We start from the raw sequence: 18,506 nt of genomic DNA, 5'->3' as shown, positions 1-18,506 counted from the left end.
CATACTTGGCAATAAAACTGATTCTGATTCTGATGTAAATAAATAAACATGTTAACAAACACCTGCCCTTTCAAAATAAAAGCACAGGGACCTAATAGAAGCTGTGAAGTAAAATGAAATAAATAAATAAACAAACATATTAATTAATTTTACATAAAACCTTTATCAATGATCACATATTTACCGGTTAAAAACTCGACTTCACCTCAGACGGTTTAAGCCGCAGGGCGCATGCGCAATGCTCCCGAAGACTGGAAAAAAAATGGAAGAGGTGTCACTCTGCGCTTTTCTCCTCGAACCAAACGCTGATATCATTTACTGTCAGTATGAAGGTGAACTCTGACCTTAAATTTCAGATGTATGACAGATGCACGCCTCCCCCGGCATCTACATCTGTACAGCTGTTATTGTTTGTGTTTTTTTTTAATGTTGAGATTATATAAGAAGCAATTTAACTTCCTTTCCATAGTCGTACAACCAAAAAGGCCTGAAGTTATTGATTATTCATATTCCTATAACATTTTGTCAGTACTTCCCACCTGTGTATAACATTATAAGACTTTTTAATATTATTATTTTTGAATTTTTTTAACATAACATGATCATTGTTTGCCTTTATTGTTGCTTTGTATTATTTAATTAATTTTATATTTTCCTTAGCAACGTTCACAGAGGGGACTATGAAGGAAAAGCAGCGGAGTGAGTCCTCCGCTATGCGTGTATATTGGTAGACGATCTTTGTCTAATGTGAGCCGTCGTGTCGGTCAGCGGAGCAAACCGGAGAACCGCAGCGGCAGGATGGGGAAGAAACAGAAGAAATCCGGGGAGGACAGGTAGAGAAAGCACCACCTGCCGCCACACACCACCTGTCCACACTGATACCCGGCGGTGGCGAACTTTCCTGCCCCGTTAAAACCCCACAAACCGGGCTGCTTTCCCGCTGCTTACTCTGTTAGCTTAGCGGCTAGGTGCGCTAGCAGAAGCTAACCACGCGTCAGTGCAAGTGTGAGTCAAAGTGATGGTTTCAACAACCTCAAAACGGTTCAGCACGAAACTTGGGGTTTAGCCTCAGCCCTGACAGCCGGGGAAAAACTCCTTAATTCAGCTTAAACAGCGCAGACTGAAACCTGTGGAAGGTAGAAGCTAAATGCTAAGAAGAGCCACCACCGGAGGAGTGGAGGCGAGCTAAGCTATCTGTTAGCCCGGTTATCTGTGCCTCTTGGCCGCGGCTCATGTTGTTTCCATGAGAAAAGACTGATGTAATTCCGACTACCTGCTCACCTGCGTAAATCCTCAGCCTTAATTTAGTCTGCCAGCCGTGGTTGACACACCTGAGGTCCCTGCCAGGCAGTTACACAGTGCTGTCGGTGCTCCTGTGGTGAGCTGTGAAGCAGAGCAGCATAAATATAACACATTTAATTACAGTTACAACAACATGAAACATCCACAGGAGAAGACAGTAAGTACGTGAACATGAAAGAGGACCCATACAGACAAGTAGCTCTAAAGCAGGAGTTGGTCCAGCATGGGTCTGGACCAGCAGATCAGCCAGATAATAATAAAAATTAACAGGTGCTGTCTTCACATTGCTTGTTTTATTCACCCAATGGTCCAAAACTGAACTACATTCATTCATTCATTCATTCACTGTCATATTTCACGATGAATAGCATTCGATCCTCATTATTAAGAAGCTGGAAACAGCAAATATTTGATGTTTTTGCTTAATAAATAACTAAAATCATTGTCAAAATAGTTGTCAATTAATTTTCTATTGAACGATTAATGTTGCAGGTCTCGTGGAAAATATTTCAAAAATATAGACTTTTAAGTGACTTTAAAGTTGGATGAAAACATAGTCAGGTTAGACAGTAAACATAGACAGGAAAGAACTAACACACACACACACACTAACACACATTTGTTTATTAAAAACCAAATTATTTTATTGATAATTTATTAATCAATACATTACTGTCAGAGCTTCACTGACGATTATTTTCATTGACAATCATTATCATCGTTTTACTTCAGTGACATTTTGCAGGTATTTCTTCCACTGTCTCAAACTTTTACTGTTTTACAGTTTGTGATAAACATGATAGATAAGAACAAAAGATGCTGAATATGAAGGATATCCAGTAGATGATACAGAACATTTTATTTTATATGAACTCTGTGTGCTTTACGTTAAACGTGTGCTCTCCTGCGGGTCAGAGGGATGATGGGAAATGAAAGGGTTGTGAAGAAAGTGGAGAGTCAGCAGCTTTTCATCTGTTCATGTTGTCCTGACACAGAGAGAGAGAGAGTCCTGCTTATTCTGCTAATGTCTCTCCACCTCTGTGTCCTGTCACATTTCAGAGCTGATCTTTGTCTCATCTAAACTGAGCTTCTGACCTGGTTTTACTCAGTTATTAATTGATTGATTGATGGATTGATTGATTGATTGGTTGATGTTGTTATTGATCTGTCTTCAGTGCCAAAGATGACGGCATTGACATCGATGCTCTGGCGGCGGAGATCGAAGGAGCTGGAGCCTCCAAGGAACCAAAAGGGAAGAAGAAGAAGAAAGGAGCCAAAAAGGATGACTTTGAGTACGACACTGCACCTCCTCCTCCCTCTCACCTTCATGCCTTGTTTCTTTCTCCTCCTCAGCTCCTCCTCTGTTCTCTTTCTCCTTTTCGTCTCCTCTCCTCGTCTGTGAGGCTTAGAATCGTCTCTTTTTCAGCCTCTTAACTCTGAGTTTCTCCTCCTGCAGCGAGGACGACATCCTGAAGGAGCTGGAGGAGTTGTCTCTGGAGGCTCAGGGAGGAAAGGCAAAGGTAAGCACACCTGAGGAGTCCAGAGAAACAGGAAGACATTTCTCTTCATTTTTGTCATGGTGGTGTGACGTGTTCCTGAACTGCTCTTTAATCGTGGTCAGAGGGAAACGCAGCCTTGGGGTTTCTGAGCAGATGTGGTCAGTTAACTCAACTGTTTCTCCCCGCACAGAAAGCAGACACCACAGAAGAAGTAGAGAGCGTCGAGCCTCCCAAACCAGAGAAGAAGAAGACCAGAAAGGGGCGGAAGGGTGGTGCCAGCCCCGAGGATGAGGAGGGTGATGAAGCTGAAGGTCAGGCTGATGGGGAGAGGAACGGAGAGCAGAAAGACAAGAAGGTGAGTGTGACTATGTTATTATTATTATTATTTTAATTAATTTTTAAAGATAATTTTTTGAGGTTTTTGCCTTAATTTGGCCGTTAACAACAAAGATAAACAGGAAACAGAGTGAGAGCTTTTACAAACAAATCTTTTTCCTTCCATCCGGTGAATCTGAAACAGCAAAAATGTCAAAACTGATCCCAGCTCCTCAAATGTGAATATTTTCCGGATTTTATTGAACTCTGTCTCTTTGCTCCTCCAGGCGACTCCTGCTGCTCCTCCTTCTGACTCTGATGACGACAGCAGCTCGCGATCTCGCCTCAAGAACAAAGGAGGTAAGAAAGGAGGCAAAAAACCTTCAGTGACCGACGAAGAGGACAAAGACGAGGATGAAGGCGTGAGGAAAGGAGGAGGTGGAGAAGGGAAGGAGGACGAGTCTGAGGACGATGAAGAGTTCACCTCCAGGAGAGAGCAGAAGAAGAAGAACAAAGGGAAGGCAGCCAAGGCGGAGAGCGAGGACGAGGAGGAGCAGCAGGAGGAGGGAGGAGGCTTCAAGATGAAGACGGCGGCGCAGAAGAAGGCGGAGAAGAAGGAGAGGGATAGGAAGAAAAAGGAGGAGGAGAGGATGAAGCAGAAGAAGCTCAAGGAGAAAGAGAAGGAGGGTGGCGCAGAGCCTAAAAAAGAGCCAGAGAAGAAGACGGCCGAGGCCACGCCCCCTCAGGAAGCACCACCTGCAGCAGCAACGGAGGAACCAGAAGGGGCGGAGCCAGCAGCTGAGGGTACGATGGATTTCAAAATAAAATCAACAAGTGTAGTTTGACAAGTGGAATAAATACACAACCACACGTTTTTATTTTTAACGACACGACACCTTTTGCAGCAAACATCTTACGACTGTAAAGTTTAAAGCTGCAGCTTTTCACTCGTGTTTCTTCTTCTGCTGCTGCGTCTTCCTGCAGAGGAGACCGAGGGCGACAAGAAGAAGAAAGACAAGAAGAAGAAGAAGGGAGAGAAGGAGGAGAAGGAGAAGAAGAAAGGACCCAGCAAGGCCACAGTGAAGGCCATGCAGGAGGCTCTGGCCAAGATGAAGGAGGTGGGGCATCCTGGGAAATGTAGTCATGGGGTTACAATGAAAGTTTGGGGCCTTTTTGACCTGTTCTTGTTTGTTGTTGTAGGAGGAGGAGCGGGCCAAAAGAGAGGAGGAGGAGAGACTGAAGAGGCTGGAGGAGCTGGAGAAGCAGAGGCTGGAGCAGGTAAAACACAAACACCTCCCATCTGCCATTTCTCTGTTATCTGTCAGTCCCCTCTCTGACCTTTCAACCCCTCCACCCCCCATTAGGAGCGTCTGGAGCAGGAGCGTAAAGAGAAGAAGAAGCAGAAGGAGAAGGAGAGGAAGGAGCGTCTGAAGAAGGAGGGGAAGCTGCTGACGAAAGCCCAGAGAGAAGCTCGAGCTCGGGCTGAGGCCACGCTCAAGCTGCTGCAGGCTCAGGGTGAGAGTCCATCCACCAATCACAACCATTATTCACTGATTGATTGGTCATTCAAAAATTCTGATCCAATGAATTCAGAGTTATCAGGGAGTTAAAGGCTGAATGGAGCATTTCATGTTGAACCTGTGTGTGTGCAGGTGTTGAAGTGCCATCCAAAGACTCTGTGCCAAAGAAGAAACCAGTTTATGGAGACAAGAGGAAGAAGAAGCCCAATGCCCAAACTCCTGAAGGTACCGCACTGCTGCTGGTTAACGCTGCTGCTGGTTAACACTTGTTAACTCTGCTTGTTAATGCTGCTGTCTACCTGAATAAGAAGCATTTTCTTTGCTAAACAAAAGGCCCCTTTCCTTCCTAGAAACGTCAGAGGTAACGTCACCAACGTCAGAGACTCCAGAGCCTGTTGCCATGGAGACGGCGGCTGAGACGCCGGCTGCAGAGCCAGGTGAGACTCACGTGTTGAAAGAGAGGAGGAGTTCGGAGGACAGGGGAAATGAAGGAGGATGATTTTGTTGACTTGATGAAGTTGACTTTCTTTGTGCACAGAGGCGAAGCCCGACGCCGCTGTAGACGACTGGGAAGCCATCGCCAGCGACGAGGAGAAAGGTGAGCAGAGGAGAACAAAAACAAACTGCACTTTTATTATTTCCAACTTCTTGTTATGAATTTCTGGCGCAGAAGCGATTTGTCTTGATTTAACCAGAAGTGTCTGGAGGTCCGTGATCTCCTTTAGAAGAAAATTAAAAACATCGTAGAGAGTTTTCAGTAACAGTGTCAAACTGTGTCTGTCAGAGCTGAAGAAAGTCCACATCGAGGTGAAGGAGGAGACCGCCGCTCCCCCAAGGCCTGCAGGCAGCGAGGAGGACGAGGAGGAGGAAGACGAGGAAGACGACGAGGAGGATGAGGAGGAAGATGAAGACGAGGAGGATGAAAGTGAGGAGGAGAAGGAGTCGACGTCGGCGGGTCGGGGCAAGAGGAAGGAGAGCGAGGACGAGAGCAGCGAGAGCGAGGATGACGACGGGAGGACGAAGGAGGAGCGACTGTACGACCGGGCCAAGAGGAGAATAGAGGTGAGGAACGCAGGAGGATTGAGAGCTCGTCTCTTTTCACCCCATCTGTGGTTGACCGGCTGTGTCTGTTTCCGTAGAAACGGCGAGCAGAGAACCTGAAGAACGTGGACTACGACACACTGAGAGCTCCGGTGGTGTGTGTGCTCGGACACGTCGACACCGGAAAGACCAAGATCCTCGACAAGGTAACGTTAACTGGCTGGTGATCGTTTATTGGCTGATTACTGTTTGCACAGACAGATCGATACACAGATGACCGTTGTGTTTACCAACTAACTGTGTGTGTATTTTGTGTTGTGTATTTTGTGCCGTGTGTGTAGCTGCGACACACTCATGTTCAGGACGGTGAAGCCGGAGGAATCACTCAGCAGATCGGAGCCACAAACGTCCCGAAGGAGACAATCGAGGAGCAGACCAGGATGGTGAAAAATGTACGACAACAACACACACACACACACACACACACACACTCACACACACTCTTGGTTAAATTAACTCAGTGTTGATGTGTATTAAGCTGACTTGTGTTTGTGCAGTTTGACAAAGAAACCATCAAGATCCCTGGCATGTTGATCATCGACACACCAGGACACGAGTCATTCAGGTAACAACCTGCAAAACCTGGAAACCTTGAGAGCAGCGACTGGCAGAGTCCTGTGAGGTTGACAGTGTTTCACCGTTTACACACAGCCACTGATTCGCCAAAGAATCGCTCACTGAATCTTTCATTCACGGTCTAGTTTAGTCTCTGTTGCCTCTGTCTCTGCAGAGCAGAGATCAAATATCCCACAACCCTTCAACACAACAGGACGCCCGGGGTTCAGGTTTAATTCCTGGTTGATTACTGCAGCTGCAATGAGTAACTGGTGTCTCCGCCTCTTTGTTCGGTCAGTAACCTGAGGAACAGGGGCAGCTCTCTGTGCGACATCGCCATCCTGGTGGTGGACATCATGCATGGCCTGGAGCCGCAGACGCTCGAGTCCATCAACCTGCTGAAGGAGAAGAAGTGTCCGTTCATCGTCGCCCTCAACAAGGTCTGACACCTGTTCACCTTCAGGTGTGTCTCACCCGTTCCTTCCCCCTGCTTCCTGACCATGTGGTTGTTGTTGTTGTCAGATCGACCGTCTGTACGACTGGAAGAAGAGTCCAGAAACTGACATCGTGGCCACGCTGAAGAAGCAGAAGAAGAACACCAAGGACGAGTTCGACGAGCGAGCCAAGGCCGTCATCGTGGAGTTCGCCCAACAGGTGATAATCCTTACATCATCACTCATGAACCAATCACAGCACTGCTATAGTGTTTCTCTACCCAGGGAGGAGAACTCCTCTGAGATGTGTTCATTTATTTCCTTCATTCTGAAAATCAAACGGCAACACTTCTATTTTTATTTTTTTTTACATTTATGCAAATAATAAAATATGCAGCTCCATAGTGTAAAAATACTTTTGTGCTGTTTCCTTTAATTTCATAAATAGTGTGTTTGTTTGTTTTAGAGGTTCTGTGTAAAAATTGTATTTGGTTTTTGCTTCAGACGAACAGGGATTATTATATTATAATTATTTTATATTAATATTTATTATCTGTGATCAGTGACCTTTAATCATCACACTGAAGTCCTTTGTCTGCTGTTTTTGTTCCTCAGGGTCTTAACGCCGCCTTGTTCTATGAGAATAAAGACCCCCGGACGTTTGTGTCGTTGGTTCCCACCTCGGCCCACAGCGGCGACGGGATGGGAAACCTCATTGCACTATTGATCGAGCTCACCCAGACCATGTTAGCCCGCCGGCTAGCACACTGTAATGAGCTGCGTGCTCAGGTCATGGAGGTAAGAAAGGCTGTTATCACGTACAATAATGCTTAGTCCTTACCACAGCGGCCCGGGTTCAAGTCCAGCCCACAGCGAGAGAGAGAGAGAGACTCCCTCTCAGAGTAAATGAGCCTGATGACGTCTGTGTGTTCAGGTGAAAGCTCTGCCCGGGATGGGGACGACGATAGACGTCATCCTGATCAACGGTCGTCTGCGGGAGGGAGAGACCATCATCGTCCCGGGGGTGGAGGGGCCGATCGTCACACAGATCAGAGGGTTACTACTGCCTCCGCCTCTGAAGGAGCTCAGAGTCAAGGTAAACCGCTCTACAGTCACTGGTTTTACAAAATAAAAGCAGCAATTTTCCACAATACATTTCCCCTCATGACCCTTGATGTCTGGCCAAAAGTATGTGGACACTGAACATCATAAGCTTCTGGCTTCATGTTGACGAATGTACTGCTCTAATAATACAGATATCAGATTTACTTGACATGTTTTCTGTTCTTCCATCCTGATAAATACATTGATGAGGTGCCTGTTGTATTGATTGACTGATCTATTGATTGATTGTTTTGTGCAGAGTCAATACGAGAAGCACAAAGAGGTGTCGACGTCTCAGGGGGTGAAGATTCTGGGTAAAGACCTGGAGAAGACGTTGGCTGGGCTCCCCCTGCTGGTGGCTGAGAGGGATGACGAGGTCCCCGTCCTGAGGGTAACACACACACACCCACCCACACCCACCAGTGTCAAAGCAGACTGTTCTGGCTGTGTGAGACTCCCAGTTGACTGACTGGTGCTGGTTTTCAGGATGAACTGGTGCGAGAGCTTAAACAGACTCTGAACTCCATCAAGCTGGAGGAGAAAGGAGTTTACGTCCAGGCGTCCACACTGGGATCACTGGAGGCTCTGCTGGAGTTCCTCCGGACATCTAAAGTCCCAGTGAGTACCTGTCTGTCTGTTTACCTGCCTGTCTCAGTTGTAGCTGCACTGTCTGAGAACATTTACTCTGAAAAACAACAAGAAGCAGAAACCAAAGAAGTGACCTCTGACCCCTGTGTGTCTCTGCAGTACGCTGGTATTAACATCGGTCCAGTTCATAAGAAGGATGTGATGAAGGCGTCGACCATGTTGGAACACGACCCGCAGTATGTTCTCAGCTTCTACTTGACACCAACATCACCAGACTTGAGAAGAATAAATAGTTTGATATAAATAAAGAACACATGTAGATTGATGTAGCAGAAATGAAGTAGACAGAAAATGTGGGAAAGATGTTGCAGTGAAATAAACTGGGTGACGGTTGAAATCAGTATCATGACAGTATGAAGTCTGTTTATCTGACATCTGTATGTTTGACTGATGAGTTTTGTGCTGCGTCCACAGGTACGCTGTGATCCTGGCGTTCGACGTGAAGGTGGAGCGGGAGAGTCAGGAGATGGCCGACAGTCTGGGAGTTCGGATCTTCTCGGCTGAAATCATCTACCACCTGTTTGACGCCTTCACCAAGTACAGAGAGGACTACAAGAAGGCCAAACAGGACGAGTTCAAGTAGGAAAACACACAGACACAAGGAATCATCTCCTGATCTGAGCTTTTCAGTTTGTTCATTATTTTCACCAGTGACAGTTTGGAGTAAATGCAGCGTCTTTTTTAACATGTTGTCAGGCACATAGCCGTGTTTCCGGTGAAGCTGCGAGTTCTTCCTCAGTTCATCTTCAACTCCAGAGATCCCATCGTGATGGGGGTGACGGTGGAGGCCGGAATCCTGAAGCAAGGGACGCCGCTCTGTGTCCCCAGCAAAGGGGTGAGACACTGAGAGACAGAGTCTGTGTGTTTTAGTTTATTTGACATCATCAGGAGGATGTGGACGACACAGTAGAGCCACTGAACACTGCACAACACTTATATGTATAACAATATATATGTTTGTTTATAATGAAAAAAACAAGGGACCCTGAACACTCCACGTTATATGTTGACTTTCAGAGAAGAGTTTATTTAGTTCATATTATATATCTTATAAATGAACCACAATTATTGCGTTGGTGTTTACGTGTGATGTGTGTTTCAGTTTGTGGATATCGGTGTGGTGACGAGCATCGAGATGAACCACAAGTCCGTCGACACCGCCAAGAAAGGCCAGGAGATCTGTGTCAAGATCGAGCCCATTCCTGGGGAGTCGCCCAAGATGTACGGCCGCCATTTTGAAGCTACAGACATCATTGTCAGCAAGGTGAGGACCCGCCCACTGAGGGGGGACAAAACGTCTTTTAATGGATGTTTGTTTTATTTAAAAATCACATTTTCAACAATTTGAAGTTGTAAATGTGCAATTTGTTTTTTCTGCTGCAAAATAACTAGAAAAGATGATTTTAGGAAGATACACGTGATTTCAGAGTAGACAGATCAGCTGATATTGGCCTATCAGTCAGTATCTGTGTATACGATATCTGATATGTGCCGATATGAAAACTTTTTTTACGGAACAGTGCAGAAAAAGATGCTCGGGGTAATGGTGTCATACCAGAGTTTGTCCAGCAGAGCGCGCTCCAACCCCTCTGTTAACTGTCAGCACACGTCAAAGTAGAGCTGACGGGAGGAAAGTGAATTTTAGGAAGACAAGGCAGAAATGAAAAAAAAGGAAGAATGCAAAGGAGAGATGAAGAAAGAAACACAAAGAAGGTAAGACGGACAGAAAAGAGAGGAAAGAGGGGAGAGTAAAATGTTGTATGTGTACAAATAATGTCCAAGCCTACAAAATACAACATGGGTTGTAAAAACAACAGAATCTGTTGAGTTTTAGTTTCAGAGGTTCAGTGGTAGTTTTAGCTCAGCTTAGAAAAAACATTTACTTTATGAATGTTGGGTCAAGTGTAGATAGAAATAGATAGGAAAGGTCAGTTTCAGTGGTTTGTCAGATCATTTTACTGATTATATAAACCTTTACTTCAGTTTGTGCTCATGGTTAGAATTATTTTTTTTAGTTTAGTTTAAATTACTAATTTTCAATTCTCAATACTGAATACAAACTTTATAATGTTCATTTCCTCAGCACTAATTCATCTTGAATAGAATCATGTCTGTGTGGTCTTTTAAATGTGCTCTCTGACTCTTTGGGGTCTGGTCTCTGACCCCTCGGGCCCCTGGACCTCTGGCCTCTTCACTAATCCATCATGGGTCCAGATCACATTAATTGATTAATGATATAACTGGGAATAATTGTGATATACAGCGATGAAGTTCTGACAAGATTATGACATACCAGTCAATAAATTCATGTATTTAATGAATAACTGCAGGTTTTATTGTTTGTTTTTCTGTCTTTCTCCTGTATCATCATGAAATAGGTGATAAATTACATTTTAATGTGGTCTTAAAAAGTATTCCATTTAGTTTAGTGAACACTGCAGAAAATTAATAAGGTAATAAAAACAGTTTTGAGAGTTAAATAGCAGATGAATGAGTGAGACATGACAGTTGGAAATGGACATTATACTGAATTTACCATGTACAAATAATTCTGCTCATCTGGTGTTTTTCCAGGCTTTTATTTGAGAAGTTCAGACTGTTCTTCTGTAGCTTTAGGTTCAGTTTTGTCCACAGTGACAACGTTGGAGTGTTTTTGTGTTTCAGATCACACGGGCGTCCATCGACGCCTTGAAGAACTGGTTCAGAGACGAGATGCAGAAATCTGATTGGCAGCTGATCATGGAGCTGAAGAAGACCTTCGAGATCATCTGAGGGAGCTGAAACAAACGCACACACAGATAAACACACACACACACTTCCTCCCTCAGTTGATGAGACGTTGGCGGAAGGGAAAAAATTAAAGAAAAAAACGACAAAATGACCTAAAAAAGACGTGAAAGTGTTTTTCTGTGAGAAACGAACAGTTTTTTCCACTGTTGTAAACAGTGATAGTTTAGCCTACATTTCACACTCACACACAAACACTCAGTATTCCAACGTGCCTGTTCTTCAGCATCAACGTTGTTATTTTTTCTTCTTCTTTTCTGCTCTGATTTGTGGCTGCTCCTTCATGTCCCAGGCTCCGCCCCCTCCTCCCCTGACTGAGGCGAACAAGCGTAACGGGGCCTACGAGTCAGTGAAGCCAATGTTCAGCCAGCCAGGTGTATTGTGGGATTGTACTGAGCGGCAACAGGGCTGGAGGAGGAAAAATGATATTTTTTTTTCTTTCAAATCATCGAAGCAGCAGCAGCGATGGTGTCAACATTAAAGACATTAAGAAGCTGACTTTCAGTATTGACGGCTTTGCTGCACAGTTTGTCAGCCACGTTGGAGGGATGGGGGGGGTTTGAATGACAGTGAGGATTTTAAACAGTTTTTGCTGCAACTGCTGATGTAATAAATTCCCATGATTCTGATGAAACTAACCGAGTGAGAGTTTTCATTTCAAACGTGTTAACATCTGCAGCAGAACAACCTGGAACATCAACTCAACTATTATTTATTTATGTATGTATTTGTTAGGGTCAGTGCATGTTAATGAACAACAGTACAAAATACACAATACATATAGGAAAGTAAACATGCTGGATTGTAGCAAAAATGCTAATTTACATCCGTAGTCGCAGTCGTAATGATAATAACATTAGATGTGAAATGGAGTCATTTTCAAATTGGCGGACTGTGCGACTGAAATCATTGGAAATGGTGAAAGAGAACTGAACTTTTGCCTTTAAGTTGTTTTAAATTCTGTCTTGATCTGATTTAAGATGATTTCTGATAAAAACCTTCCACTAAAGCAGCTTGGAAGAAGTTTCCCTGCTTCTGTGACATATTTATAATGAAGATGTAATTCTGTTTCAAATGCAAAAGTCCAGTTTATTTCATTTTCAAGTCAAACTGGAAAAGTACATTTCACAGCTAATTTGCTGTATTTTTCTTTTGAGTACACTGATACCGATTGGTCAGAGGTGCTTTTTATTTTTATTGATATTGTGTTTATTATACGTCCGTGACAGCCAGAGCCAAAGGCATGTTGTTTTCAGGTCCAGACGTACATCCCATTCTCGAGGCCACGATATCTGAGTATCGCCTTGATGCAATTTCTTCAAATTAGGCACAAAATATGAAAGAAAATAAAACTTTAATGGAAGTCCAGCTGTAAGTTATTGCATTTCTAATATATTAATAGATTAAACAGTCTTTTAAGGTGCAGAAAAAGAGTACCAAAAATAAAGAAAGAGAAAATGGCTTTTTTTCCATTTTTGTTATCTATTTACATGTCCTGTATATCGAATTGCACAACTTTTTAAAATTTAACATTTTTCCAAATATTTTTTTCCAAACATTTACACAGAAGCAAAATATTCTACAATTTACATAAAGGAATAAATAATTAATTCAGCTGACATGTTGATGGTCAAACAGCAGCAGAGATAAAATGTCCATGAAGGTCCATGTGGACACTGGCAGGGATAGAGGCTCGGGCGATTTCCTGAAAGTTTTTGGCGTTGAGGATGAGTAAGAAAGGAGAAGTATTTGGATCCGGAGAGATAACTGACGACAAGATCACTCCTGAAGAAAGAAAAATAGAAACAGTCAGAACCATAGAACTAAAGGTGCTTTCCACTCTGATGGTTTAATGTGACTTGCGCTTTGGTTTTTAACTGGTGTGGTTTCAACAAGAAGGTGAATCCCTCACCATCATCTTCCTCCACGGCTCCCGGTGATGCGACAAACACTGGTTCTGAAGGGTAGCAGTTCTCTTGCTGCCACTCGATGTGTTTCCTGGTGTCGATGTCGATCTTGGCAATCTGTTGGATGAAAGAGTTAGAGGGGAATTCTAATGAGAGGATATGCTATTTGAAGCCATGCTAGCAGTATTTCTCTAGGGATGGCAAAGGCACAAGACTAGTGCTTGATGAAAAGTTGTTCATCCTCAAAGTCACAGCAGTCCCTTCAATATTTGGTCAGATTTGAAAAACCAAATTGTGAAACATCTGGTGACATTAGAGGAAAATTCAGAGGATCAATAAAGTCAGTAGGATTCATAGTTGTAGAGATATTTCTGTCTGAATGAGGTGGACCAGCTGACTGACTGACCTCCATCCCTAAAGTCATGCTCCTAAGATGATTCATGACTAAAAAATGTTTTTGAGAGTTGATTGTGTTGCGGGTGTTTCACCTTGTTGGGATGAGGAGACCACTCCACCCTGGAACCATAGAAGTATCTGTACTTTTTAGCATTGAAGTTGTAGTTGATCCCTGGCAGCTCCAGACCTGAGGAGTAATCATATTATGTTGGGAAAATGAAGCTGCATTTAAATGATAAATAACTAACAGTGAGGCTGACAAACCTTGGAAAAGAGTGTCGGGCTGGCAGTAGACAGATCCGTCCTCCTGCACCACCGCCTGGGCTGTCGTGTCTGTCAGCGTCACCAGGTTGGTTCCTCTGGGAGATTCCTGGAAAACAAAACAAACTGTTAATCCAGACTTCCACTTCATAAGATGATGAACTGGAAAGTAAAATGCACCTTGATGTCCAAGGTGTATCTTTTGGTCAAGCTGTACCTTGTGGATACTGAGCGGCAGGACGAATCTCTGGCAGACTGGTGGGGAGAAGGTCTTGTTGGACTTGATGAAGCTGCTGGTTTCTTGTTTCATGTTCTCGATGTAGAACATGTCATACAGGTTGCTGTCCTTGTAACTGATCAGGTCAAACACCACGTGGCCGTCGGCCTCGTAGGCATTGATGTGGTGGAAAACCACTAGGGCATCACCATAGAAACGGGTGGACACCTCCTTTCCTGTCTTTCTGTTGATGATGTGAAACAGTGTCTGGTACAGATATAGAGAGAGAAGTCATCTTACCACTCTGCTTTTTCTGAAAAGTCAATCATTTGTCCATGGATAACTTGGCTCGAGACCTGTGAATCTTTTTTTCAACTCCCTTTGGATGATCATGTTGTTTTGCATCGCTGAAGGTGAAAGTAGAAAGCTATTTGCTAACATGCTAACCACCACACCTTCATAAGGTGATAATATATCAGATGTTATTGTTTTTAGTTTGTTCTGCTGCCTACAAGTGGCCAAAAGATTGAAGCTTGCAGCTTCAGCCAGAAATATAAAGGACCATGGAATGATACCCAGAGAAACCCCACAAGTAGCTTAAAAAGCATCTGTTTTGTGTACTTTATATATTTGCACTTTACACAAGAATGGGCCAGAACAAACCTGGTTCTGTGAACTGCTGCTAGTGTTGGAAATTACTGCAGATATATCACTGTTCTATCAACAGTAAATAAAAGTGGGAGGACTTACAATGTCATCTTTGTCAAATTTGAGGCAGTTCCCCCAGTTGGCCCCTCTGAAATAGGCGGTGGCCAGTTTGACAATGTCCAGCTTGAATGGCTGCTCCACGAACACGATGTAGTTGTCGGTCATGCCGAAGCTGTGGAAGTAGCTTGGGAACAGGGTGGATCGAAACGGAATCGAACAGACCTGCTGCACTTTCCTCAACGCCGGCTTTTTGTTCTCTTTATCTGAAACACAAAACTCTTTACTCAACTTTTACCAGCAGATGGAACAATAATAAAAAAAATTTAAAAATCATTCATTCAAAACAACAAATATCAAAAGTTATCTTTAGGTATATACTTGTATATCTATAGAATGAATGCAAAATAACAAAAGAATGGAAAATATAGCAATTAAACTTCCCCTACACCTTGTCTCCTACTGTTTGTTTTTTTTTCCTTTCTAAGAGGCTGTTATATTTTTAACTAATTTTTAGCAGGATGTAGTTTTGATCCTACGAGTTGCACATATGATTCTAGAAATACAGACTTTTTCTCAAAATTACAACTGTCCCCTTAGTGGGTCTAATCCTCCATTAAATGTTCTTAATCCTTTGACCCAGAAGAAGGAAATCAGATATCCTGCTCACATAATGACTTCTGAAGAGAACATGAAATTGATGCATATTACATTATATTGTTTATTATGATTGTTGCATGATAAACCAATTAGACTCTGCTGTGACTACGTACTGATGTGACTTCTGAAGCTCAAGTATAATTATGTAACTTTATTGCTGCAAACAGTTTAAGACGGTCTTGTTTCCTTGCTGTCGTCTGTAGAAGAACCTGGATAAATTGGCTTGTGACAGATTTCCAACCGTCCATCTGATGATTGACAGTTTGTTTCTTCACTGCAACATAAACCCTCTATTCTTGAGGTGTCTGAAGTCAAACCACTGAAGGCAACCATACCTGAGGCCTTAGCCGGGACTTTAAAGATGACGTATTTAGGCCGTCCAAAGCCCATGATGGCGGTGCCCATGTTGTAGGTGTTGCCCTCGTTGTCATAGTGAGGGTGAGCTGTCGCCAAGTTCAAAGCAATGTGGTTCCTGTAGTTAATCTGGATTTTGAAGGACAGGTTTTCGTTTGAATAAACACAACATGTGATTCATTTGAGGAAGTATTTGAACCTGATCACGAACCCTTTAGAGCTGTGAGGAGGCAGGTGAGACTAACTTACCCTGCCTACGGTTTCCAGAGTAACAGGGTCGATCTGGTTCATGTAGTTGACCTCAGAGGAGGCGTAGTAGTCCTGACCATAGCGAATGATGTTGATCAAGTTGTTGTCAGTGAAGTCAGGGATGACGTTGGAGAGGTGCGTGAATGCCCTGGCAAGACAAGGAAGATGTTTCAGCATTTATTGTTTTACTACTGAAATAATTTACTATTTTTACACAAAAAGAAAAGATCCGCTCCTTCATGTCTCCCATGGACAAGCTCTATGTGTCCTGGATGCTCTAAAACAGACCTCACTGCATCTGGATAGACCACAGTAGATATCAAGGTGTTCTGGATTGATTAAAACTGATCTTTAGGAATAGATCTCTACATATTATGGAGGTCCTGAATGAGATCCTCGCAGGTCCTGAGTGGTCAGAAACAGATCTCTGCATGTTCTCAGTGGACTGAAACAGATGTCTTGGGTCTGTATGTGCTCTGAATGGACTGAAGCAGATCTTTACTTGTTCTGGATGGACTGTACCTGGAGAAGATGTTTTTGCAGGGATCTGGGTAGATCATGGTTCCAAATTCGGAGACGACGATCCTGTCAGCCCCGATGTTTCGCTTGTAGGTCTCGCTCTTCAGAAACTTGCTTCTGTAAGTCACCTCACCTACAACAACAACACAACTGTAAACACATGCAGTGATTTATTTCTAGGTAAGTCTCATCTTTTCTGCCATAATATTTTGAATATACTATTGCATAGTGATTGTGAGACAACACTTTTATAAATGTTAATCTTCATTTTAACATCAGTCTCACCATTGCTGAAGGTGAAGCTGTGGATCAGCGACATGCCGTCAAACCAGTGGTTGTACTTGGAGTTGCCCACAGAGAAGAGACCGGGCCCATTCCTCAGCAGAGTGCCCTGCAGCCATGACGGGATGGAGCCTGCACGCCGACACACAGGTGCATTTCTATAGATTTATGCTGTTTATTGTCCTTGCTGCCATTTTAAAGGCCTGACTGCAAACTGCATTTTCTCTGTGGCTCTAAAAAGCTGAAGATGAAAGTCACTCAAAGGTAAAATAAAACTGTAAAGATAAATTTAATACATTTCATAAATTTCAGCAGCAAAAGTGCAAGAAAATTAAACATTAAAAACCATTAATGAAAATAAATCACATGCAGTTTTCCTGCAGCAAAATAGGTTCAATCCAAAAAGTGGAACTTCCTCGCACATAAACTTGCTTTGTCTTTTTCACTCTTTAATTAATCAGAAAACGCTCCAGTGAATATCTGGACCGCTCTGGGTTCATAAGCCCTGTCTGAAACTCACCTTTCACTTGAGCTTTCACTGGCTCTGGAGTCTCTGTCCCATTTTTTGCAAATATCGACTGCATGTTTTTCTTCTGACCTATAAGCCTCGTGTATTTCCCAGAGTACACTGCTCCCCGCTGTAGTCCGACCACAGACTGAATCCACAGACTGACGGCAGCTGGCTTTATGCAGCTTCTGTCAGTGTATACGTGATTATCTCCCAACATGGGACCTAAATTTTGTGGATTACATAACTAAAGTCCACAGTGCTGCTGTGGACTTTAGTCGGCTTTTCAAAATAAAAGACTGTGTGTTGGGGTCATCTGGCTATCTGACCATAATCAGAGTTAAGCTGTAAGCTCACTGAGGAAAACATGGGTCACAATTAACTAGAAATAAATTATATTTGAGTAAACTGACAAAATTTGTTGAATTAGTTCAACTAAACCTATTTTTAAATGTTAACATATCATCTTAGTTTTCATAATTTTTCTTTAATTTAAGAATTGTCTCTTATTTAAAAATTCAGGTCAGACACAGTTGACCGCTGTTTTAATCTAAATTGCTTTATTACCTCTTAATGCTTTTAATTTGAAGGGGAACTTGCTGACACAAAAAGTGTAGCTGGATGAGTCCTTGAACCCAAACCAGATCATAAAGACGACTGATTATCTGTGAGCTGACGATAATGTGCACGGCATTATGATAGTGATTTTATTATTACCTGTTTATAAACAGGTGTTATTCCCAGCTGCTAAGCAAAATAATTAAAATCCATATCATCATTTGTACATATGTACTTTTCAAAATAGCATATATTGAACTATTATGAAGTCCATAATTAATGATTCAAGACTACAATGTTAATTTTAATATTATGAGTAGTGGCTCTTATTTAAGTATCAAAATGGTTGAAAATCTAAATTGCTTAATTGCTGCAGCTCTAAGTCTTACAGTGATTTAACTGTAAGTATTCATACGCTGATAAAAGTATGTTTTACTAAATCACAGAAACAAATCTGCTTTAAAATTTTTGTCAGGTTTTTGAGTTAAAGTTTGGATACATTTGTTTTGTTTAAGATTATGTTGTCTCTTATTTTGAAATCCAGGTAATTAGTTTATGCTCTTCTACCTTAATTTTATTTCTGAATGACTGAAGTGTGTGAAAAATTGGCGCAGATGAGAGTTTG

At 42.8% G+C, this 18,506-nt stretch overlaps 2 protein-coding genes across 3 annotated transcripts; one reads left to right on the top strand and one right to left on the bottom strand.

The window, feature by feature from the left end:
- Window positions 1–698: 698 nt before the first annotated feature.
- On the top strand, window positions 699–11,899 carry eif5b (eukaryotic translation initiation factor 5B). Of its 2 annotated transcripts, none has more exons than XM_071479659.1 (26): window positions 699–833; window positions 2,478–2,594; window positions 2,759–2,822; window positions 2,992–3,156; window positions 3,404–3,920; window positions 4,101–4,234; window positions 4,317–4,394; window positions 4,481–4,631; window positions 4,769–4,861; window positions 4,987–5,073; window positions 5,175–5,234; window positions 5,421–5,698; window positions 5,776–5,883; window positions 6,019–6,129; window positions 6,235–6,302; window positions 6,591–6,732; window positions 6,815–6,946; window positions 7,342–7,524; window positions 7,661–7,822; window positions 8,090–8,221; window positions 8,317–8,448; window positions 8,578–8,654; window positions 8,893–9,057; window positions 9,175–9,313; window positions 9,581–9,742; window positions 11,143–11,899. In XM_071479659.1, exons 1-26 carry the CDS (start codon window positions 799–801, stop codon window positions 11,248–11,250), a joined length of 3,600 nt encoding a protein of 1,199 aa, XP_071335760.1. In that variant the 5' UTR covers window positions 699–798; the 3' UTR covers window positions 11,251–11,899. The 2 variants fall into 2 exon arrangements, with proteins under 2 accessions (XP_071335760.1, XP_071335761.1); XM_071479660.1 differs by lacking the exon at window positions 11,143–11,899 and adding an exon at window positions 9,999–11,108.
- Window positions 11,292–17,546, bottom strand: bco1l (beta-carotene oxygenase 1, like). Its single transcript, XM_071479684.1, has 11 exons — window positions 17,336–17,546; window positions 16,819–16,947; window positions 16,537–16,666; window positions 16,015–16,162; window positions 15,747–15,894; window positions 14,797–15,017; window positions 14,047–14,313; window positions 13,833–13,938; window positions 13,661–13,755; window positions 13,178–13,289; window positions 11,292–13,050 (listed from the first exon to the last, which is right to left on the bottom strand). Exons 1-11 carry the CDS (start codon window positions 17,541–17,543, stop codon window positions 12,896–12,898), a joined length of 1,719 nt encoding a protein of 572 aa, XP_071335785.1. The 5' UTR covers window positions 17,544–17,546; the 3' UTR covers window positions 11,292–12,895.
- Between the last annotated feature and the right edge of the window lie 960 nt (window positions 17,547–18,506).

This window comes from Trachinotus anak, unplaced genomic scaffold (genome assembly GCF_046630095.1).
Source record: "Trachinotus anak isolate AG129_WGS33_773 ecotype Australia unplaced genomic scaffold, CSIRO_AGI_Tana_v1 ptg000006l, whole genome shotgun sequence".
NCBI lineage: Eukaryota > Metazoa > Chordata > Actinopteri > Carangiformes > Carangidae > Trachinotus > Trachinotus anak.
This window is presented reverse-complemented; position numbering and strand designations above follow the sequence as displayed.

Bases quoted from the DNA above. Each gene is read 5' to 3' on its own strand.
- bco1l (XM_071479684.1), bottom strand. From the start codon at position 17,543: ATGTTGGGAGATAATCACGTATACACTGACAGAAGCTGCATAAAGCCA. The intron at 16,948-17,335 runs GTGAGTTTCAGA...GTCGGCGTGCAG, and splicing joins AGTGAAAGCTCAAGTGAAAG to GCTCCATCCCGTCATGGCTG. The intron at 15,895-16,014 runs GTAAGTTAGTCT...TTCAAAATCCAG, and splicing joins CTCTGGAAACCGTAGGCAGG to ATTAACTACAGGAACCACAT.
- eif5b (XM_071479659.1), top strand. From the start codon at position 799: ATGGGGAAGAAACAGAAGAAATCCGGGGAGGACAG. The intron at 2,823-2,991 runs GTAAGCACACCT...CTCCCCGCACAG, and splicing joins CTCAGGGAGGAAAGGCAAAG to AAAGCAGACACCACAGAAGA. The intron at 8,449-8,577 runs GTGAGTACCTGT...GTGTCTCTGCAG, and splicing joins TCCGGACATCTAAAGTCCCA to TACGCTGGTATTAACATCGG.